The sequence below is a fragment of the Phalacrocorax aristotelis genome, chromosome 2 (genome assembly GCF_949628215.1).
Source record: "Phalacrocorax aristotelis chromosome 2, bGulAri2.1, whole genome shotgun sequence".
In the NCBI taxonomy this organism is placed as follows: domain Eukaryota; kingdom Metazoa; phylum Chordata; class Aves; order Suliformes; family Phalacrocoracidae; genus Phalacrocorax; species Phalacrocorax aristotelis.
The window spans coordinates 62,826,797-62,852,797 of NC_134277.1; the positions used below are offsets into that span (position 1 = coordinate 62,826,797).

At 36.6% G+C, this 26,001-nt stretch overlaps 1 protein-coding gene across 4 annotated transcripts in view; it reads left to right on the forward strand.

Moving 5' to 3' along the window:
- The window catches only part of LOC142052925 (solute carrier family 12 member 7-like), a 69,203-nt gene that overhangs the window by 14,628 nt on the left and 28,574 nt on the right, over window positions 1-26,001 (forward strand). For 3 of the 4 annotated variants that reach the window (XM_075083794.1, XM_075083796.1, XM_075083795.1), the window contains exons 2-10: window positions 3,795-3,889; window positions 6,091-6,213; window positions 9,339-9,485; window positions 10,231-10,285; window positions 12,340-12,470; window positions 16,974-17,215; window positions 19,676-19,887; window positions 24,254-24,421; window positions 25,831-25,929. In XM_075083794.1, the coding sequence (XP_074939895.1) occupies window positions 3,795-3,889; window positions 6,091-6,213; window positions 9,339-9,485; window positions 10,231-10,285; window positions 12,340-12,470; window positions 16,974-17,215; window positions 19,676-19,887; window positions 24,254-24,421; window positions 25,831-25,929 (1,272 nt within the window). Of the gene's footprint in view, window positions 1-3,794; window positions 3,890-6,090; window positions 6,214-9,338; window positions 9,486-10,230; window positions 10,286-12,339; window positions 12,471-15,083; window positions 15,232-16,973; window positions 17,216-19,675; window positions 19,888-24,253; window positions 24,422-25,830; window positions 25,930-26,001 lie in introns of those variants that run through there. The other variant, XM_075083797.1, reaches the window with a different exon arrangement.

The window sequence follows — 26,001 nt, forward strand, 5'->3', positions numbered from 1 at the left end:
TCCCAAACTTGAGACATGTCTCCTACCTTCCCTGCTTGCAGCTCTATATCTCATGTAGAAAAGAAAATGTAATTAGCAGCTAATTTCCATGTAAATATAGCTACACCCATCACAGTGCTTGAGTATCTGTAGAAATCAAAAGTAGGTATTTTTGCATGTTCCATCAATGCAGAAAATAGCAGACAGGCTTCTAGGAAAGTTATATTAGTTATAGCTTTAGTTTGTTTACTGGTCCATCAGTAAGCACAGAGTTGTGCTATGTTATGTGAACATTCCACAGCAGATCAAAAAAAATAATGATATCTTTAAAAGTATATATTTGAGGGTGTGGGAACAGATTTATTTCTAATCTTAGGCTTTGAACACCTTATGTTTGGTGGAACGGAGTGTCACATCAACAGGTGGGTTTGTGTGTGTCATAAAATAGAGTAAACTCTATACCATAATCAAGCTCATAAAAGATTTTTTTAAAAAAAATTGTTTTATTTTGAATTTCTTAGGGATCTTCTAATACCAGTGGTGGTCCAAGATGAAATAGTGGCTCAGGTGGACTACTAATCTAGTCCAGATTTAAGATTTTTCTGTAAACCCTTACAACTTGAATTACTTTCAGAAATCAAGGAACAGTAAATACAGATTTTCAGTGTTTTAACTGGGTTCCAAAAGATGTGCAGCTTAGAGGAATGTGTAAAGCTACATTGGAAGTTATAATTTTTATTGTATGTTTAACTCTCCTCCACACCTGAGAAGAGTTTGAGTTGACACAATTTCAAAGAAGCCTGAGGGAACAGTGATTTGCTTGTAAAGCATTGGAACAGGCTGGCCGAAAACATGGTTGAATGACATGGTTGAGTCACTGTCCCTGGAGGTATTTAAAATATATGTAGATGTGGTGCTTAGGGACATAGTTTAGTGGTGGACTTGGTAGTGTTGGGTTAACGGTTGGACTCAGTCGTAAGGGTTGGTTCTACGACTTGATTATCTTTAAGCTTCCTCGTTGAATTCAAGGCAATAGGATAAAAACATAAAGCTGTAAATGTCTTGAGACTGACTCGTGGAATGAAGTACCTATTTCTACATTCCGTGTTACCTCAGTGGAAGCAACTGAAATACTAAAAACTATTTGCTCCATTCCACTTCGTGTTCCAGAGGTGATATTTCAGCAATTATGAGAAGTGTAGATCCTGTCTCTTTTTTTAGTTCTGGGGTTTTGTTTTTTTTAAATGAATGCCTTCTTTTGAAGAAGGAATAAACTAAGAATTGGGGTAGTAACTTATTTGATTAACCTCACCATAGTTGTTGATGGTGTGTTGAGGTCCCAAACCTAGTTCTTTCTACTGGATGGTGTAATACATGTCAATTTGTTACATGTTTGTAAGGCTCACTGTATTTCTAAGCACATTAAATACTCCCAAAGGTGTTGCTTTTTACTTCACAGGAAATATGCTTTTGGTGACAACAATGCTGAAAACTCAAAGGAGCTTGTTCAAAGATGTTTGTAATTGTTGGACTAGTCAACAAACTGGATATGAGAGTACTTGTCAGTACACTTTTGTGGTCACTCTTTCAGTATTGTCCCTCTTTCAAATGGAGCTAAAATAGATAATGCTGATCATATCAAATACTATAAATATGCTGTACCAAACATTCACAAAATAAGAAGAGAGAAAGAAACAGGAGACTTCTACAGAGTCTGGTAGTGACAGGCTGTTTTGAAGACTAGCAGTAGAAAGCTTTAAAATAGGTAGAATATTGGTTGGAAACACCAAAAAAGGATATGAAGAATAGGAAACAAAAGTTCTGTGTTCTTCCAGTTGAAGTTAGGTGCATTTGACAAGATTTGTTTGTTAGAGACATGCTTTCTCTGAGCTTTTTGCTTTTGGAGTAAAGCCAAGTAACTGATGTTTAGAAATAAAGGCATATAGGGGAAGACTTCATTATTCTCCTACTTAAAATTTAAAATACTTACAGTGCTGAGATGCTGATTTTTACCTCCAGAACTGATAAGACAAAGCTATATTCTTTAACCTCAGAATTGTGAATATTGATTCACATTATTTGTTTGGTTACCCTTTTGATGCTTAGATACCCACTGAAGTAGTAACTCCAGTGACATTACACTCTGTGAATGGAAAACAATACTTGAAATTTCCCAGCTTGCTTTTTGAAGAGTAATCCTTCCTGGAGGGGTTGAAAGTACCCAGAATGGAGTGCTAATATTTAGCTAACAAGTACTGCTACCAGCTGTCGATAGGCAAGAAAGTCAATAGAGCGTGGTCTTAGCAAGACAAATATCAAGCAGCCTTATTTTTTATTTTAACTTGGGAATGTGCCATGTAATGAATGCTTTGTAAAAACTTCCGCTGAAGTAATGTGGCCATTTCAAGGAATGGAGCTAAAAGAACAATGTTCCAGAAATCTTGGGAAGAAAATGCAATGTCTGAATTAAGAAGTTCTAGTGCTTGTATGCTTTAGCAAGATGATGAGAGGAGTCGGCATGTGTTTGCTTGGGGACAGTTTCTTTTTATTGTCTGTGGAAAAGCTAACTGAACCTTTCTCAAAGTACGATGGAGCTGATTAAAGGATAAATGCCAATTTCTCAGACAATCTTATGCCAAACCAGCATGTCCATGCACTGTGAAACATCTCAAGGTGCTGGTCCATGAGGGAGATTATTTTGTGTTTACAGTGCTCCTTCTGCTGGCCTTGCATTGAGCGTTGTTGGAAGAGCGGGGACCTAGCCAGCATTGAAGCAATGGGGGACTAATTGTAAACTGTAGAGAAACAGAACAATGAAAGCTGGAGGATATGGATAGAAGAACAGTAACTGTGGATGAATTAATCAACAGTTCTTCTCTGGATCATGGAATTAATTCCAGAGCCCTAATGGAGTCTCTTATGATAGTACGCCACTTCTATGTCATGATACCAGTAAGTATAGTGATGCTGTGGGGAGTGATAGGAAATCCATCAGGGATGTAGTCCCTCATTTGCTTTAGGGCGGAGTGGAGGACACAGGGAAAAGAGTGCAACTTGTTCTCCAGCTGTTCCTTCATTCTCTAGAGAAGAGACTGTAGGTGCTATTGCTGTAACTATACAGGCAAAAGCACAGACAGGTAAAGTGGCACAGGCAAAGACTTCAGACTACTTGGAAGTGCCAATGTTGTGATAGTTTCAGCACGTAATAGCTTCTGTATTGCGTGGGCTGGACAGCAGTGAAAGTGATGCTATATTTTTTGACAGGTGTGCCAGAGGAGGTCAGGGGAGCTTATAGCTTAGTTAGGTGGATGTTTCAATAAGGAATAGAATAAATATAGCATCATGGATGAGTCCCCACCACCTTTAAAAAATAATTACTTTTATGTTGTCTTTTAATAAATTCCTGCCCCAAGTACTGGAATTTTTTTAGGCAGTCAGTAAAATAATGAGAAGGTGGGGAGGCGGTGGTGGTGGTGGTGTGTGGTGCTGCCCAGAAGGTTTATTATCAAGTGGTTTTAAGTAAACTAGAAAGATGGGTCAGGGTGGAAGGGAGAAATCAGTGTGTGTGTGTGTGGGTATAAAAAAAAGAATAATAAGTAATAGTAAAGAGGCAGAACACTATACAAAGATTAAGGAAGTAAAGTTTACATCCACTAAATGTGGATGGGACAAAGACACAGGGTTTGGCAGCCACCTCCAGTGTTATCTAGAACCAGTTCTTAAACCAGCATGTTCTGACCATTCCTTTTACGGTATAACTTGTCTTTTTCTTTTTTTTTTTCCTTTTGTTTCTAACTGTTGCACTTTTCCAACAGGGGATGGGACTGCCAGGGAAAGTAGTCCATTTATTAACAATGCAGAGATGGACAGAGCAAACATGTATGAAGGAAAGAATATGGCTCTCTTTGAGGTAAGTTAAAGACCCCAAAAATATATTTCACCTTTGATTGAAGCTCTAGTATAAAGATGAAAACAAACGAATCCCTGTTTTTCTTTATCTCTTGAAATTTGGAGGGGTGAGGGTGGAAAATTATAAAAAATTTTCAGTAGTTCGGTTTCTGCTAACCATTCTATTTCAGTGGATTTGAGTTATGTAACTAAAAAAAGCGCTGAGTTTTCTTTCTTCCATGTTTTAGTTTATCTGTATAGGCAAGAACAGTAAATTTTGATATGCATTGATGTGAAGATATGAAATAAGCCTTTTTGCGTTTAAAATTTTTGGGCTGGGAGCTAGAAATTATTGTTAGAGAAAGCTGCTGAAAGTTAAATTTATTGGTTTTAACAAAGCAATATCCAGTTTTAAAAGGATTAGCAAATATATTGTGTTGGACAGGGGAAATACAGACTTCTGTTAAAGCAGCAAAACTATTAAACAGTGATAGGCCATGACTTATATTGTCCATTTACAGTGTAGAGCATACTATTGTTATTTCTACTTTGTAATATAAGCATCTACTTTATAATGCAAGCTTAATATCTGTTTCATTCTCTGAATTATTGCAATCATTTACTAGAAAGAGAAATATATTGATATGGTATACTTAAGTGCCACTTTTGCAATGACACAGTGTTTTTAGTAAAGTTTAACTCAAGTTCTTATGCTCTAGCAGCATCAACTGCTCTTGCTTTGATGCTTGCTGGTAACAATAAACAGGTTCCTTCCGACATTGTTTGCTTAGCCATCTTGCTGTTGTATTCTACCCACTATTTTCTTGTCATTGTCTTATGCCCCTTTCTTCTTCCTTTCAAGTATCTTTGCACAGAGGACATGACCTTTCAGTTCCCTCTTTCTGCTTGACCCAAATAATATATTTTTACTATTTTTCACTAAGTCTTAGAGAAGATTGTGCTAAGGGTTGAAGTAATGTTGGTCATTAATTGTGTCTCTGTTGCGTATGGAATTTCTTACTATCTTTTGACAGGAACGGTGGTAGTGGAGTTTTGTCACTGAATTTCTCTCCAAGCTGTGTTCCACAAAGCAGTGTCCAAAACTTCTTGTTCAAATTAGCCATTGTATTCCTCAGTGTTGATAACTTGGCCATAGCTGCTTTTTGTCCCTGATCTCCTTTGATTGTATGCTTGCATCAGTTATTTTGAATACTTGCTGACATGAAATCCTCAGCTGATGCTATAATGATGACTATCTTTTACATATCTCAGATTATAGACCATGCTGTTTTAGCATCACATTGAAAGTCTTCTAGTGGCTTCATCACCATTGCTGTTGTAGTGGTGAATCTTTTTTGATAGTATATATGTTCGTAGTATATTTCCTACAATCTTACTCTTCTCATGTTTTCAGCTGACTTGTGTGGCTATTAAAACAATGATTATCGTGACCTAATGCCTCAGGCAGAGATGCCTTAGTTCTTGTCTTCCTATTTGCAATTCTGCTCTCTTGTCTTCCAATATTTAATCTTGTGTACTTGATTGAATTCTCTGGTTCTGCTTTTCTTGGAATCCTTTTATTGTATATGCTTCTCCTGGATTTTACTTGTTTCAGTATGTTTTTGTTTTGTAGCAGGTATTTGGCTAGATAAAGATGGGCTTACTTCTGTGTCAAGTAATATTACATATGATATGCATATGTGCCTGTATTGTAAACAAATGAATACTTCAGAAGTAGTATGCGTGGTTTAAGATAAAACATGTAAGCCTACAACAGTAGGCTGAGAGTCATCCTTAAGTATCTTGGTCCTTGAGAGAATCATCTGAGGTCACTCTCTAGGCACAAGCAAGATGCTGGAAAAACAGCCTAATGACTCAACCCTGCCAGTACAATCCCCTAAAAGCTGTATTGTTGTAGGAACAGATTTTTATAATTAACAGCCCTTCTCTACATTTCCCTTAATATGCAGCTGTGCAAGCTGCATATTATGAGGCAGTGTAAAAAAGTGAAAGAAATATTGCAAGATAGCAATAGATAGTGTTAAGCTTCTAGAAAGATTTAGAACTCTTGTTGGTTGAAAGCTGACTGGTATCTTGGCATGGTAATTTTTGGATTTGGGTGAATCAGGGCTGACCTTTTGAGTATGTGTTTGAAGTAGTATCATAACATCATGACTTTTAAAATAACATATAATAAATCCATTACTCTTAAAATCCCAACAGGAAGAAATGGATAGTAATCCCATGGTGTCATCTCTTCTTAATAAACTAGCAAACTACACTAATCTGACTCAAGGTGTGGTGGAACATGAAGCAGATGAAGACAGCAAGCGAAAGGAAGTCAAGGTATTTAAACTTCTAATAAGTTGTTTTTTGTGGCTAGCTTTGTCTCAATATTTTTCAACCTAAAAAGAAAATGTGGAGATGCGTAAAAACAGGAGTGAGATTTGTAATACTGTATTTAAAATTGAAGCATTTGCTGTAGGCCTTCTGTTAATTCAGTGTTCTTGTTAGCATGTTTTAGCAAGACCTTGCTGTAAAAGCCCTAGATAAAATGTCTACAAAGCTAGGACCTGAAGTGTGTGGTGCACCCAGTTTCCTCTTCCTTTCTTTTCTTCTTCCTGCTGTGCTTGTATGAGTATCAGTACCTTTTGCCAATCTCTAGTGAGGCTACAGGATGGTTGTGGGGGTTGGGGGCGACACTGGCTTATTAATACACTTGAGTTACCTGGGTTTTTACCTAAAGGTGAAATTTAAGGGAAACTTGAGATGACACAGGTCACTCTTTTAAATCCATAAGCATATTTTCTCCTGTTAACATGGTAGCAGTTTCTGAGTCGCTCTCTTGTTTCTGTGTGTTGGAATAAGTATTTTTAAAACTTAACAGATATATTCCAGGGAAACATTTTGTTGCATACCTCAAAAATATTATATTTATCAGGAGGCGGGGGGAAGGAAAGGCAAAGGCTTTGCTTGACACATCCCTAAACACACTTGCTAGAAGACAGCAAATGAATTCTTCAAGGGTCGTCTACTGGTTACCCAAGTGCCTATTTGGGCCTCTGTAGAAATGGAACATACACAACAGTTGGAGTCTGCAGTGAGGTGTTGGACTGATCGCTTTATGAGCAGGGAGCTGTTTCAGAAGGAGCAAGCTTGGATCAAAAACATGTGATCTCACAGAGTACAAAAACTCCCAGGCAAGGAGGGATGGTGACCTGGAAGTGGTTGAGCATGGTGACCGAAACTAATAAATTTAGGGCAGATACTGGGAAAAAGGAGAGTACTGGGAGTCATTTACCTTTATGTAGAAGGGCTGCTGCTACTGAGTTTGTGTGCTGAGCTATGGAGAAAGGTGGAGAAGCACATAAGAATTAGTAAGAGGAAATGAGCACATAGCAGAAGAGACAGATATGAAAAGGTGCTTGAAAATAAGGTTAGAACTGGAGCTCATTTGACTGGAAGAGATATCTAAGTTATGGTACCTGAATATTTGCAATAGGACTGTCTGCATTAGGACTTGACGTGTATAGGAAATTGGTACCAGGACAATGGGCAAGGGTGAGGAATGAAGTCCAGCTGTTTGTTTTAGCTTTTTGCTTAGCCTGCATTTGTTTGTGTGGGCTTTTTAGTTTGTCTTATTGTGCTTGTTCTGTATTTGCTTGTTCTCATCTGAAGATACAGCTTGAGATATGAGAAGACCAATGCTGATCAGGTCACGCTTTCCTTGGGTTGATCCCTGTCCTCCGTCCAGCTGCTGTGCAGAGGTTTTTGTTAATGCAGCACAGTGTTAGTCCCCCTGGAACTGACTAGCCAAATGAATGCGTCCTCACTTGCACTTATTCTCGTTTGAGCACCATCTGGTGGCCTGAAAACATGATTTCTGTGTGTGCATCTTTTTTCAGTTCAGTGTCTGAAATTAAGTGATGGTTAAGTAGTAGCCTGGCAGAGTAGAGTTTTTAATGGCATAATTGAGACAGTAGCATTGATGTTGCACATGGATATTGCCCAAGATGCCAAAAATAAAGATAGTAGTCTAAATGGCATTCCATGGTTCCCTATAAGTACTTGGAAACTTAGTGTTTTCTTAATAGTTTTTTTTAACTTATAAAGCACCAATACTGCTTATTTATTTAAATTAATTGCCTTTTTTTCACAGCCTGAGTTGTGATTTAAGAAGAGCTTCTGTATCTGGAAACCTACTGTGTATAACTAGTGCTTATAAGTTGAGTATTTCAAGGCCTGATTTCTTAATGAGTGTAGAAGGTTGGAACTTTAATGATGAAGCCTTCATGCTTTTGTGTGTGTCTTGACCCATGGTGATCACCAGCAAATAGAATCACAGAACCACAGGTTGGAAGGGACCTCAGGGATCATCTAGTCCAACCTTTCTGGGAAGAACACAGTCTAGACAAGAAGGCCCAGCACCCTGTCCAGACAACTCTTGGAGGTGTCCAATGTGGCCGAGTGAACCACTTCCCTGGGGAGATTATTCCAATGGTTGACTGTCCTCAATGTGAAAAATTTTCCTCTGGTGTCCAATCGGAATCTCCCCTAGAGCAACTTCTGTCCATTCCCCCTTGTCCTCTCCATGTGACTCCTTGTAGAAAGGGAGTCTCCATCTTCTTTGTAGCTACCCCTTAGGTACTGGTACATGGTGATGGGATCCCCTCTAAGCCTCCTTTTCTCAAGGCTGAACAAACGCAGCTCTCCCAGCCTATCCTTGTATGGCAGGCTTCCCAGTCCTTTGATCATCTTGGTGGTCCTTCTCTGGACCCCTTCCAGCCTGTCTACATCCTTTTTGAAGAGCGGGGACCAGAACTGTATGCAGTATTCCAGGTGTGGCCTGACAAGCGCTGAGTAGAGCGGGATGATGACTTCTTTATCTCTGCTGGCGATGCCCTTTTTGATGCAAAGAAAAAGTACAAACAAATACACTATGGTGTGGCAGGTTTTACAACTTTTGTAAAAACAAATTTTAGTCAGCTCTGCATTTCTTCTGGCCTTGTCATAATATCTTTTCTGTCTTTTTTTAAAGTTGAAAACACTTATTGTTGAATACCATTTTGTGGACCAGCTGCACGGCAATGGTGATCAACTTTTTGCAGAATATATTTGGTATTTTAATTATGGTGTTAACTTATCTTCAACAGTAGTCTAACTGGTGTTTCAGAAGACAGCTTTAAGTTTGTAAAGCTTTGTAATCAACAGATAAAGGGGCATCCTACCCCTGTGAAGGGTTCATCCTAATTCCTGCGGAACAGGAGGATCATAAAAGGCTATCACAAATAATTTTCTGTCCTTTCAGGAATCTTTCTGCATAAATAGCCTATGAATATTTGTGAAGCTGGACACTCTGAAGCTACCATTCAGTTTCACTTGGCATTTGTGATAAGTGTTTGCAGAAGAAAGTGCTTATGGACTCTAAATTGTTTAGTGCAAAGGAATTAACATTCTGACTTTGTTTCCAGGTTCCACGTATGGGCACTTTTATTGGGGTGTACCTGCCCTGCTTGCAAAACATCTTGGGAGTCATCCTTTTCCTACGTTTAACATGGATTGTGGGAACAGCTGGAGTTCTTGAATCTTTCATCATCGTGTTCATGTGTTGTGCTTGTGTAAGTTAACTTTTTTCTTTACTACTGACCAAATCTCTGTTACAAGAGTTCTACTGCCTTCTAGTATATGAGTAACAGAGAAAGATTTCTCCATAATGGTTAAGTATCAGTGCAATTGAGAGATATGGGAATTATACATATGTATGTGTAAATATATATACATATATGCGTACACTGAGTGTCACATGACATTCTAGCCTGTATGGAATTTCTTTTGAGTTGATCACAGTAAGGTTTTTTTTGAAGTATTATATGGATTTTATTAAATCAACTTTTAGCAAATACTTCATTACTTACATGGAGACCTGAACTGTTCTGCTTTTCACAACTTCAGAACAAACAAATATAAACTACAAATCAGTCCACAGCATTATATCCATAAATTAATATTTTGGAATGTGAGACCACTAGTAGATGATATTGTCATAACAATGACACTCGATCAGTTTGTGACTACTATTTAATTGGAATAATAAATATTTTACTTTAAGTATATTTAGTGGTCTGTATTCTTCCAGTGCTTTCTGTAAAGACTGTCTCAGACATCTAAATTAACCAAATCTTCTACTGAAAAATTTTAGTACTTGATTTACATGGATATTCCTAACAAAAAATATGATAATTTTTGGTTCCTGTAACATCTTATTTAAAAAACAAATCCTAGTTTCGTTTGATAACTTTATCTTGCCCCATCTTTCGAAAAACTTTAATTATTTTAAATTTCCTCTATTTCATCCTTCCACAGACTATGCTAACTGCAATTTCAATGAGTGCAATAGCAACAAATGGCGTGGTTCCAGGTAATGAAGAATTTTATCTTAAATGGTGAATGGTCAAATAACTGAAGTTTAAAGCTGGGATAAGAAATTACTGTAGTCTGAGATATCAGAAGCAGTGCTTTTTGTGTCAAGTGCATACTTTTCTTTTAACTGATTTTTAAATGTCTTCTTAAGGTGAGATGCAATCTTTTAACTGGACCTTCTGAGAATTATGAACTGTAGCACACTTTTTGTCATCAATCATTTGATTCTGTTTGAATGAAGACAAGATGTTATAATTTGAACTAATAGAGACTTGTCTTCATGCAAAGCAGATTTCTTTACAAATTTACAAATAAGGCTGCTTTTTCTTTTTCTTTGCCAATCTGCTGGCAGAAATCTTTTTCTGTAAAAGCACTCTAGGTTACGCTCATCTCCTTAAATTTTCAGGATAAATAGATGAACCTGTTCCTCTTCAGTTATGAAGCTGACTTTTAAAATACAGTATCAGTTAGCCTTTGAAGCTCTTAACCTTTTCAGTCTCTCAACACATTAATTGATAATACTGGTGTTCAGACATTGTTATGAACACTGAACGTTTTACCTGAATTTTTAACTTTATCCTCACTTGCAGAGCTTCTCCAGCTTAGTAAGGGGTTCCAGTAGTGATGCATAAGTTGTTGGACAAAAGTAAATACTACATCTTGTGCAGGGTGTAGAATAATTGCATTTCATGGACACAGTACCATATATGAAATATAAATATAGTAGAAAATTTTTAAAAATAATTATATTTTATAGTGAAATGTAGTTATTCTAATCAGTGACCAGATAACTAAAATGTTCTGCTCTTTTCCCCCTCATATTTTTAAAGTTCATTGTAAAGGTTTTGCTTAACATCTGAGTGTCACAGAAATCTTTGAAGTTGGCAGTTCTTACACCACACAGTTCTTAATTTTTACTTCTTTTTCTTGGTGCCAGTTTCTTAGAGAAGTGCTGCTTCTGCTGGAGTGTATGGAGGAGGCAGAAAGCACAGATAGGAACCTAGGATTGAAAGAGACCTGAACAGCAGGGTCTTGTCTCTTGGCATTATATACAACAGCACTGTATTTAGTAAAAGGATCGGCGATGCAGCATACATTTTTTTTGTTAGTTTCTCATTTTTTCATATTGAAAAACAGTTTTAGACTCAGCCCTTTTGATAAGAAATATATTTCTTATTTGCAGACTAATTTTATACAAGGCTGGTGTATGTTTATTTAAAATAAAGCACTTCCATTCTGTCTCCTCTTTCTTGCTCAGTTGCCATGAGTGGGACAGACATGAATGTAAGAGAAGATGGAGAGGGAACCAGAGAGGAGCATGCCTTGAGGGGGTTGGGGGGAAGTCTAGATAAAGAGAGCAAGAGCTTGAATCTTAGAGCCTATGGAAAGGGAAGTGATACAGTTGAAATGAGGGGGCAGAGGGTGTGTGTCTAGCTAATGACGTAAAGAAACATGATGCATGTATATGGGAAATTTGGGTGAGAGGAATTGAAAAATTCAGGGGCAAAGTGAATAGTAAATGAGTAGACAAAAAAGCAATCCCTACCTAACACTTCTAAATGCTACTGAAAAAAATGCCTGTAGTGAAAGTGGTAAAGGTTTCATTACAAAAAAGAAAAAGAATGCATATTAGTGAGGCAAATTCGATTTTGTCCCTATGTCATAAAGAAATTATTCTGGAAGATTATTGTTTGACTGTGAACAGCTTGAAGTTATAAATAGATGGGAAAAATTCTTTACTTTCTACCTGTATATCATTATCTTATTTTACTTTTAGATTGTTTACCTTGTTGATATTTTCCTCATTTTTCCTTGGTGTTTATTTTCTGTTCCCCAGGAAATGCACATGGGAATATTAATTTTGAAATGTATATTCTAACTGCATAGTTGGTATAGTCACTGAATACAGTTTTAGTACGAACATATCAATGGAGACACATGGAGCAGTTGTCTTGATTATGTTGATTGAACAATTCAAATTTTTGTTCTCTACTGTTGTCCTTAATATGAGTCGTCATCTCTTTTTGGTTTTTTTTCTTGTTAAATTCACAGCTGGAGGCTCTTACTATATGATTTCAAGATCTTTAGGGCCAGAGTTTGGTGGAGCAGTGGGACTTTGTTTCTACTTGGGTACAACCTTTGCAGGAGCAATGTACATTCTTGGTACCATTGAAATTTTATTGGTAAGTACTAGTTTCTTTTAAGAGTAAATGTATTTGGGCAGTTTTGTGAGATGACTGAGGAATGCACTTGGCCTAAAATACGTTCTAGTTCATTAGCTTTTAATGTTTTGATATGATATTTCTAGTATGTCAATATTTATTCTTACTCGTGACTATTTGAAAAAGTTAAAAAAATTCTGATCAGCAATGCAAAAATAAATTGAAGGAAAATACATTCTACTTAAAGTAGGAACCAAACAGAATTTCGTAACTGACATTTAATAATTTGCACCAGATCCACCTTTTCATAACATGTCCCGAATACCAAATATCCCATAAATTATGCCTGTGCTACTGTACGCCTATAGAGTTGCAAGGAAAACTATTACTTTTAGTAAGACATACCTAAAATTCCAAAACTAGATGTATAGGACCAAACTGGAGATGAAAAAGAAATAGTAAATATTTCAGTAGATTTTGCAGAAAAGAACATTAGATCAACAGGCAGACTTTGGAGACATTTTAAGATCTAATTCAGTGATTTTTGTACCAACTTAAACCTACAACTTTTGTACCAAAAATGACAAAAAATGCCCCAAGAAATAGCGCAGTCCTTAATGAAATGTCACGTTACGTTGCGGATTAAATCATAGTTGACAATGCCTATTTCCAGGGCCTCTGAAATGTCATTTGGATTTAGTGATGCTAAGTCAGTTATTCTACTTTTTTTAAAAAATTGTTTATTTACAAATGTGAAGGAATTAATTTCTTCTTTAAATGTTTGTCTGCATATGTTCATGGTACACCACAGCAAACTTAGCAAAATATGTGGATCAAACTTTTTGTGCTTCTGTGTTGTTTGGAAAAGGAGAGGACAACATACAAAAATGCACAGAGACATATAGCACTTCCTTTAGGTCATCTTAGACTTGGAATTGAAAAGCTAAAGATTTCATCTTGAGAGTCAGTTTACCTTTTTTGCTTTGGAGTCTCCTTTTTCTTCAACTCTGAGTGAAATTTTACTCTTTTCTCTTCTCTTTTGTTCTCTTCTCTTTTTGTTCTCTTCTCTTTTTGTTCTCTTCTCTTTTTGTTCTCTTCTCTTTTTGTTCTCTTCTCTTTTTGTTCTCTTCTCTTTTTGTTCTCTTCTCTTTTTGTTCTCTTCTCTTTTTGTTCTCTTCTCTTTTTGTTCTCTTCTCTTTTTGTTCTCTTCTCTTTTTGTTCTCTTCTCTTTTTGTTCTCTTCTCTTTTTGTTCTCTTCTCTTTTTGTTCTCTTCTCTTTTTGTTCTCTTCTCTTTTTGTTCTCTTCTCTTTTTGTTCTCTTCTCTTTTTGTTCTCTTCTCTTTTTGTTCTCTTCTCTTTTTGTTCTCTTCTCTTTTTGTTCTCTTCTCTTTTTGTTCTCTTCTCTCTTGTTCTCTTCTCTCTTGTTCTCTTCTCTCTTGTTCTCTTCTCTCTTGTTCTCTTCTCTCTTGTTCTCTTCTCTCTTGTTCTCTTCTCTCTTGTTCTCTTCTCTCTTGTTCTCTTCTCTCTTGTTCTCTTCTCTCTTGTTCTCTTCTCTCTTGTTCTCTTCTCTCTTGTTCTCTTCTCTCTTGTTCTCTTCTCTCTTGTTCTCTTCTCTCTTGTTCTCTTCTCTCTTGTTCTCTTCTCTCTTGTTCTCTTCTCTCTTGTTCTCTTCTCTCTTGTTCTCTTCTCTCTTGTTCTCTTCTCTCTTGTTCTCTTCTCTCTTGTTCTCTTCTCTCTTGTTCTCTTCTCTCTTGTTCTCTTCTCTCTTGTTCTCTTCTCTCTTGTTCTCTTCTCTCTTGTTCTCTTCTCTCTTGTTCTCTTCTCTCTTGTTCTCTTCTCTCTTGTTCTCTTCTCTCTTGTTCTCTTCTCTCTTGTTCTCTTCTCTCTTGTTCTCTTCTCTCTTGTTCTCTTCTCTCTTGTTCTCTTCTCTCTTGTTCTCTTCTCTCTTGTTCTCTTCTCTCTTGTTCTCTTCTCTCTTGTTCTCTTTCTCCAATCTAACACAAGAAGGTTTTGGTTCCTTTCCTTGTCATTCACACAAGTTTTAACAAGCATGTGGATTTCATTATATTACTCATCCTTTGTCTTTTCAGTGTCTTGAGGTTTTTGCATTTTGGGTGTTTTTTTTGTTGTTGTCTTGCTGTAAGTAAATTCTCAATATATATCTTGTTTACTTTTTCCCAGACTGTATGCCTTTGAGCCCTGAATCCTTTAGTGAGCTCTTCAGGGGAGCTTCTACTTACTTTGTATCTACCGGCATTAATTTTCCATTTTACTCTTGTAGTTTTGAGATCATGACTAAGATTTTTAACTCTGGCAACTACTTTATAGTAAGCAGTCAACACACCTAGGTGGCTCTACATTTCTGCTTACTCTGGGTAAGTATGGCATAAGTCCTCTTAAGCCATGCTTTCTTAAGGTCTAGGAGGACTCATCTTTCTTCCAAATGAAACTCATTGGACTTGGCATCAGACAAGCGTTCCCAGGATAACTCACAGAAACTTTTCAGCTTCTCAGTGCTTGGCACTGCCATGTGCACTGGTGAAAGCTGCTGCACAATGAAAGGTTAAGGAGGACATGAAGGGTACGTCTCCCATGAGGCAGGAATTAAGAATCTACCCCCTTCCTCCTTTTCAGACTACTGGCTTGGAAATTTCATATTGTTCTAAAGATTCTGTGGAAGACTGCCTGTATGGCAATAGCCCAGCTACTGTGGCTTTGCCTCATCCGAGGGGTCAGAGAGTTATTGGTCATCGTATCACAACTGTGCAGATATGCACAGGAGGTACTTCAGAATTCCTCCTTGTTACTTACTGTGACCCATGTCATAAATTCAGAAAAGCCTGAATTTGAAATTAGAGACAGTCCTCACGCACTCCTGTTAGCTTGTGAGATCTGATCTATATTAACAATGCTAGCACCATGTCACGTTGTGGTTTGGATTTGGTGCTCTGTTCTCCCTACTTGAGTTACACTGGTTTTACGTACTGCTAATAAACATGTATGGGTTTCAGGTATTGAATTAAAAGTAAAAAGCCTCCCAGAACATCATATCTGGCAGAAGACCAGAGCAAACAGCTGTCATAGTGTCATAGCCACAAACCCACAATACTTGTGCCTTTTTTGTTTGTTTGGATTTTTTTATTTGTTTGTTTTTCCCCTCTTCACTGGGACATGGTTTATTTAGAGGGGTAGAAATTGGTCATCTGCCTGTGGCTTTCCCCAGCAAAGGCTGTGAAGAGCAGGGCAACAAAGTGCACAGGAAAACCTTCTGGAGTACCTCCATGCAGAGCCTGATACTTCTGCAACATCACAATGTTGGATTTCTTTTTTTTTTTTAAAATATGTAAATACTCTATCTGTAATCAGTTTTTTGTTTTGCCTTTTTTGTTTTCTTTCATGGTGATGTGAAAATTTGCATCTCTTCTAGCACTCTAGTAAATAATTTACTAGATTTAAATTTAAATTAAAATTTAGTTTAAGCTAATTAAACGAATTTTAAAGAAAATACTAGTAAAGACTTGCTTATGTCTATTTTTGGATTTTGGTTCTGAACATACCAGGATGGCTTCCTGCTCAAAGTTTCTTCCTGCTTTTAGAAGATAGATTATTTAAGGATAGCCAGTATAGCAGTTGTTTTAAAGGAGCAGAGCTGCCTCAAGCCCCAGTACTCCCCTAAGGTGTTAGAAGAAGGAATAAAGATATCTTTATCATGTACACAAATGTCTCAGAACTATAGGTCAGAGTTGGTCTTCTAATTTACATTTATCGGCGTAAGTCGTATAAGCTGTGCTTCCACCTTCTTTTCAGGTAGAATCCAGAACAAAATTATATGAAATAGAGATCCTTAAGAGAATCCTGTTTGATTCTCTTTAAATTGTCTGTTTAAATTATGTGTTCTAGCACAGGACTAAGCTTCGCCACACTAATCTTAAATTGTGCTGTTGCAGTTTCAGATTAAAAATAAAGGTAACCACACACAGAGTCACAGCATAAAACATTTTTTCAAGGTATAATGTTTAAAGTATCTTTGAATTTTATGAAATATAGTGCAGGGACTATAGTACTGAAAACATTTTTAGTTTTTTTTAACTGTGCTTTTGTTTGATTCTTCATATTTTGTTTCAGTCAATGGAATTATCAATCAGCAAATGCTTCAAACTAATCTAGGGTATATCAGGTTTGAGCTCAGTGTGTGACCTAGTTTTTCATTTGGGTTTTTTCTTTTAAGTTTTGTAAATTGTCAAGGGTCCTTAATGTTTTTTCCTGTCTGGCAGAGACATGAATTTGAGGAGTGGAAACTCTTAAAGGGAAGAGAAGAAACTGGATCAAACGCAGTACCTCATTCTCAAAACTCATTTTTCTTCATCCCTTCCTTTTACCTCTACACTTCCTAAATTCCTGTGTCATCTGGTTGAACTGGTTTGTGAAGGAATAAAACTGACGTTGTAATAGAAGTTCAAGTAAATGATTTATTAATAAAATGTTTGTTAGTAGATGTATGATAGTTCACTGTATCTTTTGCAGACCTACATTTCTCCGAGTGCTGCTATATTTAAAGCAGAAAGTGCTGCTGATGAAGCAGAGGCTATGCTGAACAACATGAGAGTTTATGGAACATGTATTATCATTCTAATGGCCATAGTAGTTTTTGTGGGAGTAAAGTATGTCAACAAGCTTGCACTGGTCTTCCTTGCCTGTGTGATTCTTTCCATCATTGCCATATATGCTGGAGTGATTAAGACTGCTTTTGACCCACCTGACTTTCCGTAAGTGCAATATCTTTAAGTAGTGTGGGTTATTAAAAAAAAAAAAGTGTGGGGAGGGAATAGCTACCATAACCATAGCATGTTTTAAGGTAAACGTTAAGCACATTGGCTTCAGTAGAAGGTTTTATGTGTGTTAGGCAATTATGTGCTCATTCGTTGTTCTGAATTACCTATCCAAATCTTTCTCTCATTGATCGTAAGACATGATACTCTGGAAAAAATGTTCTTTGGTACTTACAGTTACTGGCCATTATTCCATCCACACCTAAAGAACAGGAAGGTGGTTTATGCTGACAGTAAATATAGGTGCTTTATCTAAAGAATTAAACTAAAATCCTATAGAATAAAGTTAAAACTTCAAGAAAACATTGTAGTTATGAAGCATAGTTACAAAAGAAAGACGCTTTCAAACTTTTTGTCATGAGGCAACTTGTGAAACTTCCATTTCTCTCTACTTAAAATGGAGACATTGCAGTGTTAAATTCATTTGTGTTTATGAAGGCTTTCTATCTTCTTGTTAATAAGATAAAATGTTATTGTTGTCACACATGGCATATATGCTTCTTAACCCTTCTAGATTGTACCTCTTAGCTCACTGAGAATTATTTCTTTGTCCAGTTATGAGAACATGAGTTGCACTTCTGTGCATCTTTTTCTGATTTGAGAGCTAACAAAATGATACAGATTACCATGTTAGTAGAACAGCTTGGTAACTTTTGTTGTGAAGTACCATCTGTTATGCAGGACTGAGGTCATCCTTTGCTTTATGATTGTTGGAGACTCCATAGTACTTTGAAGTGTTCGGTTGCATTACAAATTGAGCATTAAAGCAGTATTTGTGGACTGTACTGTGAAACCATATTAAGTCTTCTATTGAAAAAATAAAAATGTGTTCAAAATTGACGTTTTTCTGAAGAAGACTTGAATTTCTAAGAAACTGTAACCTTCAGTAGGGAGATATCTAAATCTTTTAGTCACCTATATAGGTAAAGGAGGGTTTACCTGGATATGTAGCATTGGTAAGACTTATTACCAAGTTCCTGGAAACCTTATCTGTGGTTTCTACTGTGATACATTATTGTTTGAGGGGAAAAAATAATAAAGGTTACCATCCAGTAAATATAATAGTTCACATTTTTGGCCAGTCTGCCTCAAATTGAGAAACTCGGGGGTGGTGTTATATTATGGTAAAGCTGATCTTGTGGTGAGCTGGTCACTAAAAAGACCATCTTCCACTTAGCTGGTTAGTTAGGCTGGTCTCATTAAGCTCCATTAGGTTTGCCTATTGTGTAGATGGTAAAATAGTTTACCTCATGATTGCCTAGTTGAATCAAATTGGAAGAAGTTTCCATGGGTTAAATCAACTTGCCCGCTGCTATAGGGTCATCAAATCAGTAGCAATTAAGAAGAAAAATGAGGAAGGCAAATGGCAAGATGATCTTCTTAGCAGGAGCTCTGTTAAATCTGCTCAACTTCCATGTGATGCCATACCCTGAAGCGGTACCTGTGTCCTGTACTCTTCTCAAGGCATCTACTCTTAATTTCTATCAGAAACAGGATATTGCGCTAGGTCAATATTCTGCTCATCTTAGTATATTTTGTTCTAAGTGGTATACCAAGTGGTATGTTTTTACTATTTGTTATCAGCTTCTTAACTGACCTCCTTCAGAAGTATTAGATGTGTACTATGTGTTCTTTGACTTGTCTTCCTAACACAAAGGTTTTATTTGATGTTCCTTCTTTCATCTTTGTAGATATATTGTATAACTTCATTATTAAGCAAGCCTGGAATAGATATCTCCTAAACATCTTTTGTGTAGCTTAGCAAAGAAATATTCCTAGATCCTTAATATTTTTTACTGTTAGGAATTTGCTTCTTGCAAACTGTCCTGTCTTTCTAATTTTATTTCATTTCTGAGTAATTGCGTCCTGCTACATGATTCTTTAATTTGTACTCCCATCAGTGGTTTAAAATTCTGCTGTTTAACCCTCCTGGCTTATTTTCTATCTTTTGGATTTTGAGTGCCATCTAAAATATTTATTTGCTAGAAAAGGGCATGACATACTTGCTTAATCTTACTGTTGCATTTTCTTGATCAGGCTTATCATTATATTAAGTATTACTTGATTTCACTTCTTTCTTGTAGGACTGAATGAGTCATTATCTCTGTTATTTAGTGGCCAAGCTGCTTGAGTTGATCATATTTTCCAAAGAATAAACCAGAAGGCAAAATAACTTTTAATACCTTAAAGTAGAAATGTTTGATCTGTGTTTTAAAGATTATTGATTATAGTTTCATGTGCAGAGATTCTATACTATTTTAGTAGATGTAGTATAGGCCATAAGATAGGTACTATAAATAATAGGTTTCCGAAGAAGTCTAACGAACAAAAAAATGGTTTAATGCATGATGCTTTATTGAAGGATCACTCTGTGTGGTTGTTTTTTTTTTTTAATAGTATTTGTCTCCTTGGAAACCGTACACTGTCAAAACGCAGCTTTGATGTCTGTGCCAAATTTACTGAAAGCAATAATGAAACAAAGACTACAACGTTGTGGAGCCTATTCTGCGATAGTTCTTTGCTTAATGCTACATGTGATGACTACTTTAGTCTCAATAATGTAACGGAAATTCAAGGGATACCAGGAATAATGAGTGGAGTTCTAAGCGGTAAGTTGGAAAGCACAGTGATTTACAAATTCTTGGACGTTAATTTGACGGGTAGCTGTTCAGTAACGTAGTGGTCTAGCCTGTCACTACTTATTCAGCTCTAATCTGTTTGCATCAAAGGTTGCTACCTGGAGCATGCTTCCTCCTGTAAAGTTCCAGTCTGGTTTTAGAAACTTAGTATCAAATGCTTTAATTTGGGGATCATTGGAGTTTTATAGGCACTCCTTCAAAAGCCATTGTTCTATTAAAAAAAGAAAAAAGTAGGAAAGACTATGACAGCTAATTTTTTTTAAAGTGTTTAGCTCTTTTGTATGGCAAATACACTTATTTCAATAAGCTGTTTGTTAATACATTCTCAAACTCTCCTGAGAGAGACCTTGTTTCCAATTTACAGGTGGTGCATTGAGGAGTGAAGTCCTGTGGCTTGTTCAGTGTGGTACAGCAAGTTAGTGGTGGGTCTGGAGAAAAGCAGTCTTTCTAGCTTCTGGTCTAGCATTTGGACAGATGTTCTACAAAGTATAGATTTTCATCTGTTTACATTCCTGTGCAGTTGTGGTAGCTTGGGATTCCAGTTGCACTTGGGTCATTTAATAGATTGTGTTGTATACCAAGAATGTTTCTGCGGATGAAATGAATATTCTGATGCCTCTCCCCTGCTTTCCTTTAAAATAAGGTTTGATTTATATAAATATGCCACTTTCCTTAGGTACACTAAACAATTGCTACTGCAATAGTAATTCAGTTTAAAATATCAAATACGAAGTGTACAAATACATAAAAAGATACTAAGTGAAGCATAGGCTTCTCTGATTCTAAATTTGTGTGTTTAAAAAAATCACCTACTTTCCTCAAATGAAATTCTTTTTGATTGAAATGTTTGTTACAAGGAATGTGACTTAGGGTTTGTTCTATGTATTTAATATTTTGCCACAAGCGTATCTACAAATTTTCCTGAATGTTTGTTTCGTGCCTGAGCTGAGAAGACAACTGTGTTCTAATTTTTTTTGCTACAATGTAAGCTTTAAACTGCTGTTCTGCTTTTGGAGGTTTCAGGCTGAGTACTAATTTTTCTTCTTTTGGAAAAGTGTGCTTTGGTTCTGTTCACTGGTTGACATTTCTTTGAACTAGCACTAATGTATAAAAGTGCATTTCGCTATTCTACTGTCACGTAATGCTAAGATCTCCAACAACTGTTGAGAGTTTGCTGAAAGATCCATGTGAGGGATACATCTCGGGTGTTCATTGCTTGATGCTTACCTGTAGTGAATTTCAGCAAGTGCATTCTGTTCAGTTACTGAGTCAGATACGGTTTTCCTGTAGTTCTTTGCAGTTGGTTTTGCTTCTACAATTTTGAATGAATATTACCAGTAAGCTTTCTCATCTTGCTATTAGCTTCTTTTTCCAGGCTGTTTGAGTGTACTGGAAAGCACTGGTTACATCCTGCTGTTGATCCTTGTGGAAGCTTACTGGTGACTTTCCTGCATTATAAAACTGCATTTGCATTTCCTTTTACCTGTTTTCTATCTCTGAACCATTTTTTTAATCCATGTGAGTTTTCCTCTTATCCCATGGCTACTATAGATTCCTTGGGTGAGGAATCTTTCAAAAACATGGGGAGTCTGGGTGGGCTAAATTAAGTGGATTGCCTTAATTTATGTTTTCCTCAAGGAACTTGGATACTTCTGACAACTTTCTTTTGCAAAAGCTATGCTGAGACTTCCCCAGTCCCTCAAAATTCAAGAAACAACTGTCAATGGATGCTGATTCTGTCAGAACTCAAAGATAATACCCATGTATTTACTTCTCTTATCCATTGCTGTTGTTGCTATCAGTTGTTCATGTGCAGATGCTACTTTTGAGCCTTTAATCTTCTCATCTCTCTGAAACTCTCTTAAAAAGTTGGCCGTATGTTTGTCATGTTTCAGTCCTTGGGTAGCAATATGATTTCAGGTAAACTTGTAGTTAGCACCTCAGGTCTTTCAGTATTCTTGGAGGTTTCGGGCCGAGTACTAATTTTTCTACTTTTGGAAAAAATGTGCTCTGGTTCTGTTCATTGATCAACGTTTCTTTGAGCTAGCACTACTGTAAAAAAGTACATTTCACTATCCTAGTGTCACATAATGCTAAGACTGAATTAAGTGGATCACCTGTCATGCTTGCTGTGTGTAAGCACATGTTCTGATACCTAATGTAAGCTTGAACTTGACTGGCAAAGGTTTCTCAGAGAGGATTTTCCTCCACTGATGGCATGTGTTCTGCTTTGTGTGAAGACTTCGCAGCTGCAGACTCTGTGCATTTAAGTTTCGTCAGCTGTGGCTGGGAATACTTTGATAGCACATGCTTCCTGAGACACCCAGGCATGACAAGTCCTCATGCCATTTACTGGGCACTTGTATACAGTAAGTATGCACCTCTTAAGACAATATTCATGGAAGATGTATGACAATAATAAGTCATTCTACAAATAGCTGACCAAACATGCCTGTGAATGTGGTCTTAACAGTTATGAGATAATTCTGGAAACAGCTTTCATCAACATCGTTCTGCTTCATCGTAGCATGTTGTTGGGTTAGATATATTGTACCAGATCTTGTTTATGTATCCCTAAATGTTGCTAGAGGAGCCTCAGCAACCCATGAATGGTCCTGGAAAGGAAACACCTCCCACAGATGTCTGGACTCTTCTGAAAAGTGACTGTTTTTCCTCACTCTAAGTCCACTTGGATTATCACTTTTGGGAAAAAGAGAATAGGATATTAGTGTAATAGTTCTGTGTAACATCTTATGAAAGGGGAAAGTGATTTATATTTTACAAAATCTCTAAGCTTAGTTTACCCACTCATGCTGGCGCACACACTTCCACAATTAGAGCTGTATGCATTGGAGTGCTCAGGCCATTGTCACGTCTGTGTCATACTGAATAAAAGACAGAGGCTATTGAGTCCTCATTAAGTATTTAGTGCTTTTGGCAATGGCAAGCTGACTTTTGGACTTTCTTTTTATGCTCTCTAGGGAGTGGATGATAATTTGGAGATCTTGTCTTGTTTTATGTCACTCTTCAAATCTTTGCTAATTACAATTCTCTTATTTCCTTAACTCTTCTCTTTATGGCTTTGGTCTTCTCTAGATCAGTTTGTTATTCCTCTTCATTTGAATGAACCAATGCACATATAATTCTGTAGCAATTAATACTTTCCTTTTAATCCTCATTCTGCTGTCTCTTACATTTATTATGCGTGCTTCTATATATGCTTACCAATTGTAAGGTTTCTGTTACAAATCTGGGTGAGTACCATATCTTTGGTCACTTACAGAGATTTGGAGTCAATCTCCTATTGTGCTCAAGGTAACCTTTTGCTGTTGTGAAGACTTAGAATACTGTACTTAATTCCCTTAAGTTGTACTGGATGGCTGAAAATTGGCTATCAGATCCATTATCTTGACAATCCATGGGAACTGTTTATTTCTGTGGTGTAAAATCCTTCGGCTCTTTACAGGGAGGGAAAGTATCTGCTTTGTGTTTTCTGATATGATAGGACAACTTACCTCATTTTAAAATAAGAATTAATGTTGCATGTTGTCACCATCTTGTCAAGGGTTACAACCAGTGTTTTCCACAAAAGTAAGCTCTCAAAAGCTACTGGTTCTTTGACCTGTCAGTCTTCATCGAAGAAGCATCCTTACTTTGTTGGGGAATTTGAGCCATTCTGCTGGTTTTTATTTGCTTTGTGGTTGGTTTTGGTGTTTTTGCTTATTTTTCTTCTGGAGTCTGGTTACTCTGCTTTTGTCACTGTGTGGAGTACTCTCACCATGAACAGCTGAGCCCTGAACTGTTGTCCAGGGTTATTGTGTACAGCAGGTCTGAAAGAACTCAAGTTACTGCTGAATAGCATTTCTTTTTTTGATCTGCTTCTCAAAATATAAGAACTATTAAGATATGCTAAGATTGCCTGAACCTGGAGATAAGTTTCCTTATTTTTTTTTTAAATGCATCTTGATAATACATCCACATGTCTCCGCAATATAAGTGGACATTCTACTATTACATTAGAATTTAATTCTAGAACTAAATCTTTCTTTAATGGAAGAGAAAAATCTTGTAAGACACATCCTATACACTACTGTATTTCTACTGGCATACAGTGCGAATGTCCACCAGTTACAATTGGTATTGATCATATTGCTGCTGCATTCTTGGCTTTAAGAGAATTGTTGGGAAACCTCATGATTTTTGTGTTCAAAAAAAACTCAAAGCAAAACCATCATCTGGTTCATACAATTATTGCATTCTTACTACTTAATATCCTGAAACAGAGAGATGACATTGGCTCTTGGGGGTTTTTTTGTTTCTTTTTTTTTCCTCATAGATAACCTGTGGAGTACCTATTCAGAAAAAGGATCAATAGTTGAGAAAAAAGCTCAGTCATCAGTTGCTGCATCAGAAGAGACAAAAATGGGTGAACTCCCTTATGTTTTTACAGACATCATGACCTACTTCACAATGCTTGTAGGGATTTATTTCCCATCTGTGACAGGTGCATGCAATAATTTTTCTTGAGTGAGGATGTGTACTTACAGCTGAAAAAAGATTATTTTGTGTGTGTGTGTGAATATTTATTGATGACATGATATTGCTGATCTGTGTGTCCAAGTTTAATGTACCTAAAACTTTCTGGTGCTAGAGGCACATAGCTGGTGGCTGGTTATTTTAGGGGATTATAGGACTTTAAAAAAGGAATCAGTTTAAGTGAGATTTTCTGTGTCTGGAAAGAAAAGAAAAGAAAAGCTCCATGTGTTATGAAATGCTAATTCAGAATAAGATGCTTGCCTTTACAATAATTTAATCTCAAAATGTGTGAGAGAACAGTTGAATATTAAGATGATTGTTTCAGGTATTCAAGCTGTGAACCACCTTGATTTGTTTAAATGTCCAGTGCTTTTTTGAAACTGTAGCTAGTAGAGACTTTTTTTGTCAGGCTTAAAGGTTAGACTAGTTGTGATCTGAGGAAAATTATATACATTTGACTGAACCAGAGCAACTTTTCTTCAAAAGTCCCAGCTCAAGTAATTTTAATATTGAGTAACAAAACAGAACTCTGACAGGAAGTTGCAGCAGTGTTGGCTAGTAGAATACCAGGTGGAGGTGTACATTCATGTTCTTGTCCCGCACTGTTCCCATTTCTCTACTTCAGGCTCTTTTATCAATGTCTCATCATATCTGAGCCTGTGATTAGGGTTTCATTACATGGAGTTAGACAATGCTTTTGCACTGGAATGTCTTGACATTAGCTTCCATGTGTTTGCCTCCAACAGTGGTCAGGGCAATTCTAGGAAAGATCACAAAATTAGTCAGTTACTCTGAATTCAACCCCACCGCCCCCATGTGCTAGAAGGTATTTTTGTTCTCTTGTTAGATTCAAAAGGGATGTGTACCTGTTGTTTCCTACACATTTTTCTTCCTGCCCACTCCTTTCTCTTTTGTTTCTATATTTTTATTATTTACTTTATTGATTTACTTGCATATCTTATTATGTATGGTCTGTTTAGTAGAAAGTTAGTGCATGTGGTCACACTGGCTAAAATTGCAAAATCCCCATTAGTTTATGACATCCATCTCCAGTGTTTTGCTATTCCTGTATATTTTGCCATTTTAAAAACAATTCTGAAGTTACATTTGGAAAATACTTCTTTCATTCTTTTTATCTGTCTCTTTTTGGTGCTGTTTGAAATTTGTTCAGTTAACAATGGGTGGTAACACAAATTTCTGAATAAAAAGAAGGTATAAATTGAGGACTTGTGCAGGATTATAATACATTTCTGTAGCCTGCTCCATTGGTAATGCTATGTTAAATCAGGCTTAAGTTAAAAGATCCTATTCTATTAGTTGTTTACATGGACTTAGCATTAATTGTTTTTATGACATAAATTTGGTCTCTTTTTTAAGGTATTATGGCAGGTTCAAACAGATCTGGAGATCTTAAGGATGCTCAGAAATCTATTCCTACTGGAACAATTCTGGCTATTTCAACTACGTCTTTTATTTGTATCCTTTATGCTTTAACTCTTTTTTTCCAGTGTACATTCTGTAGGTATAACAGTATAGGTTTTTTCATTG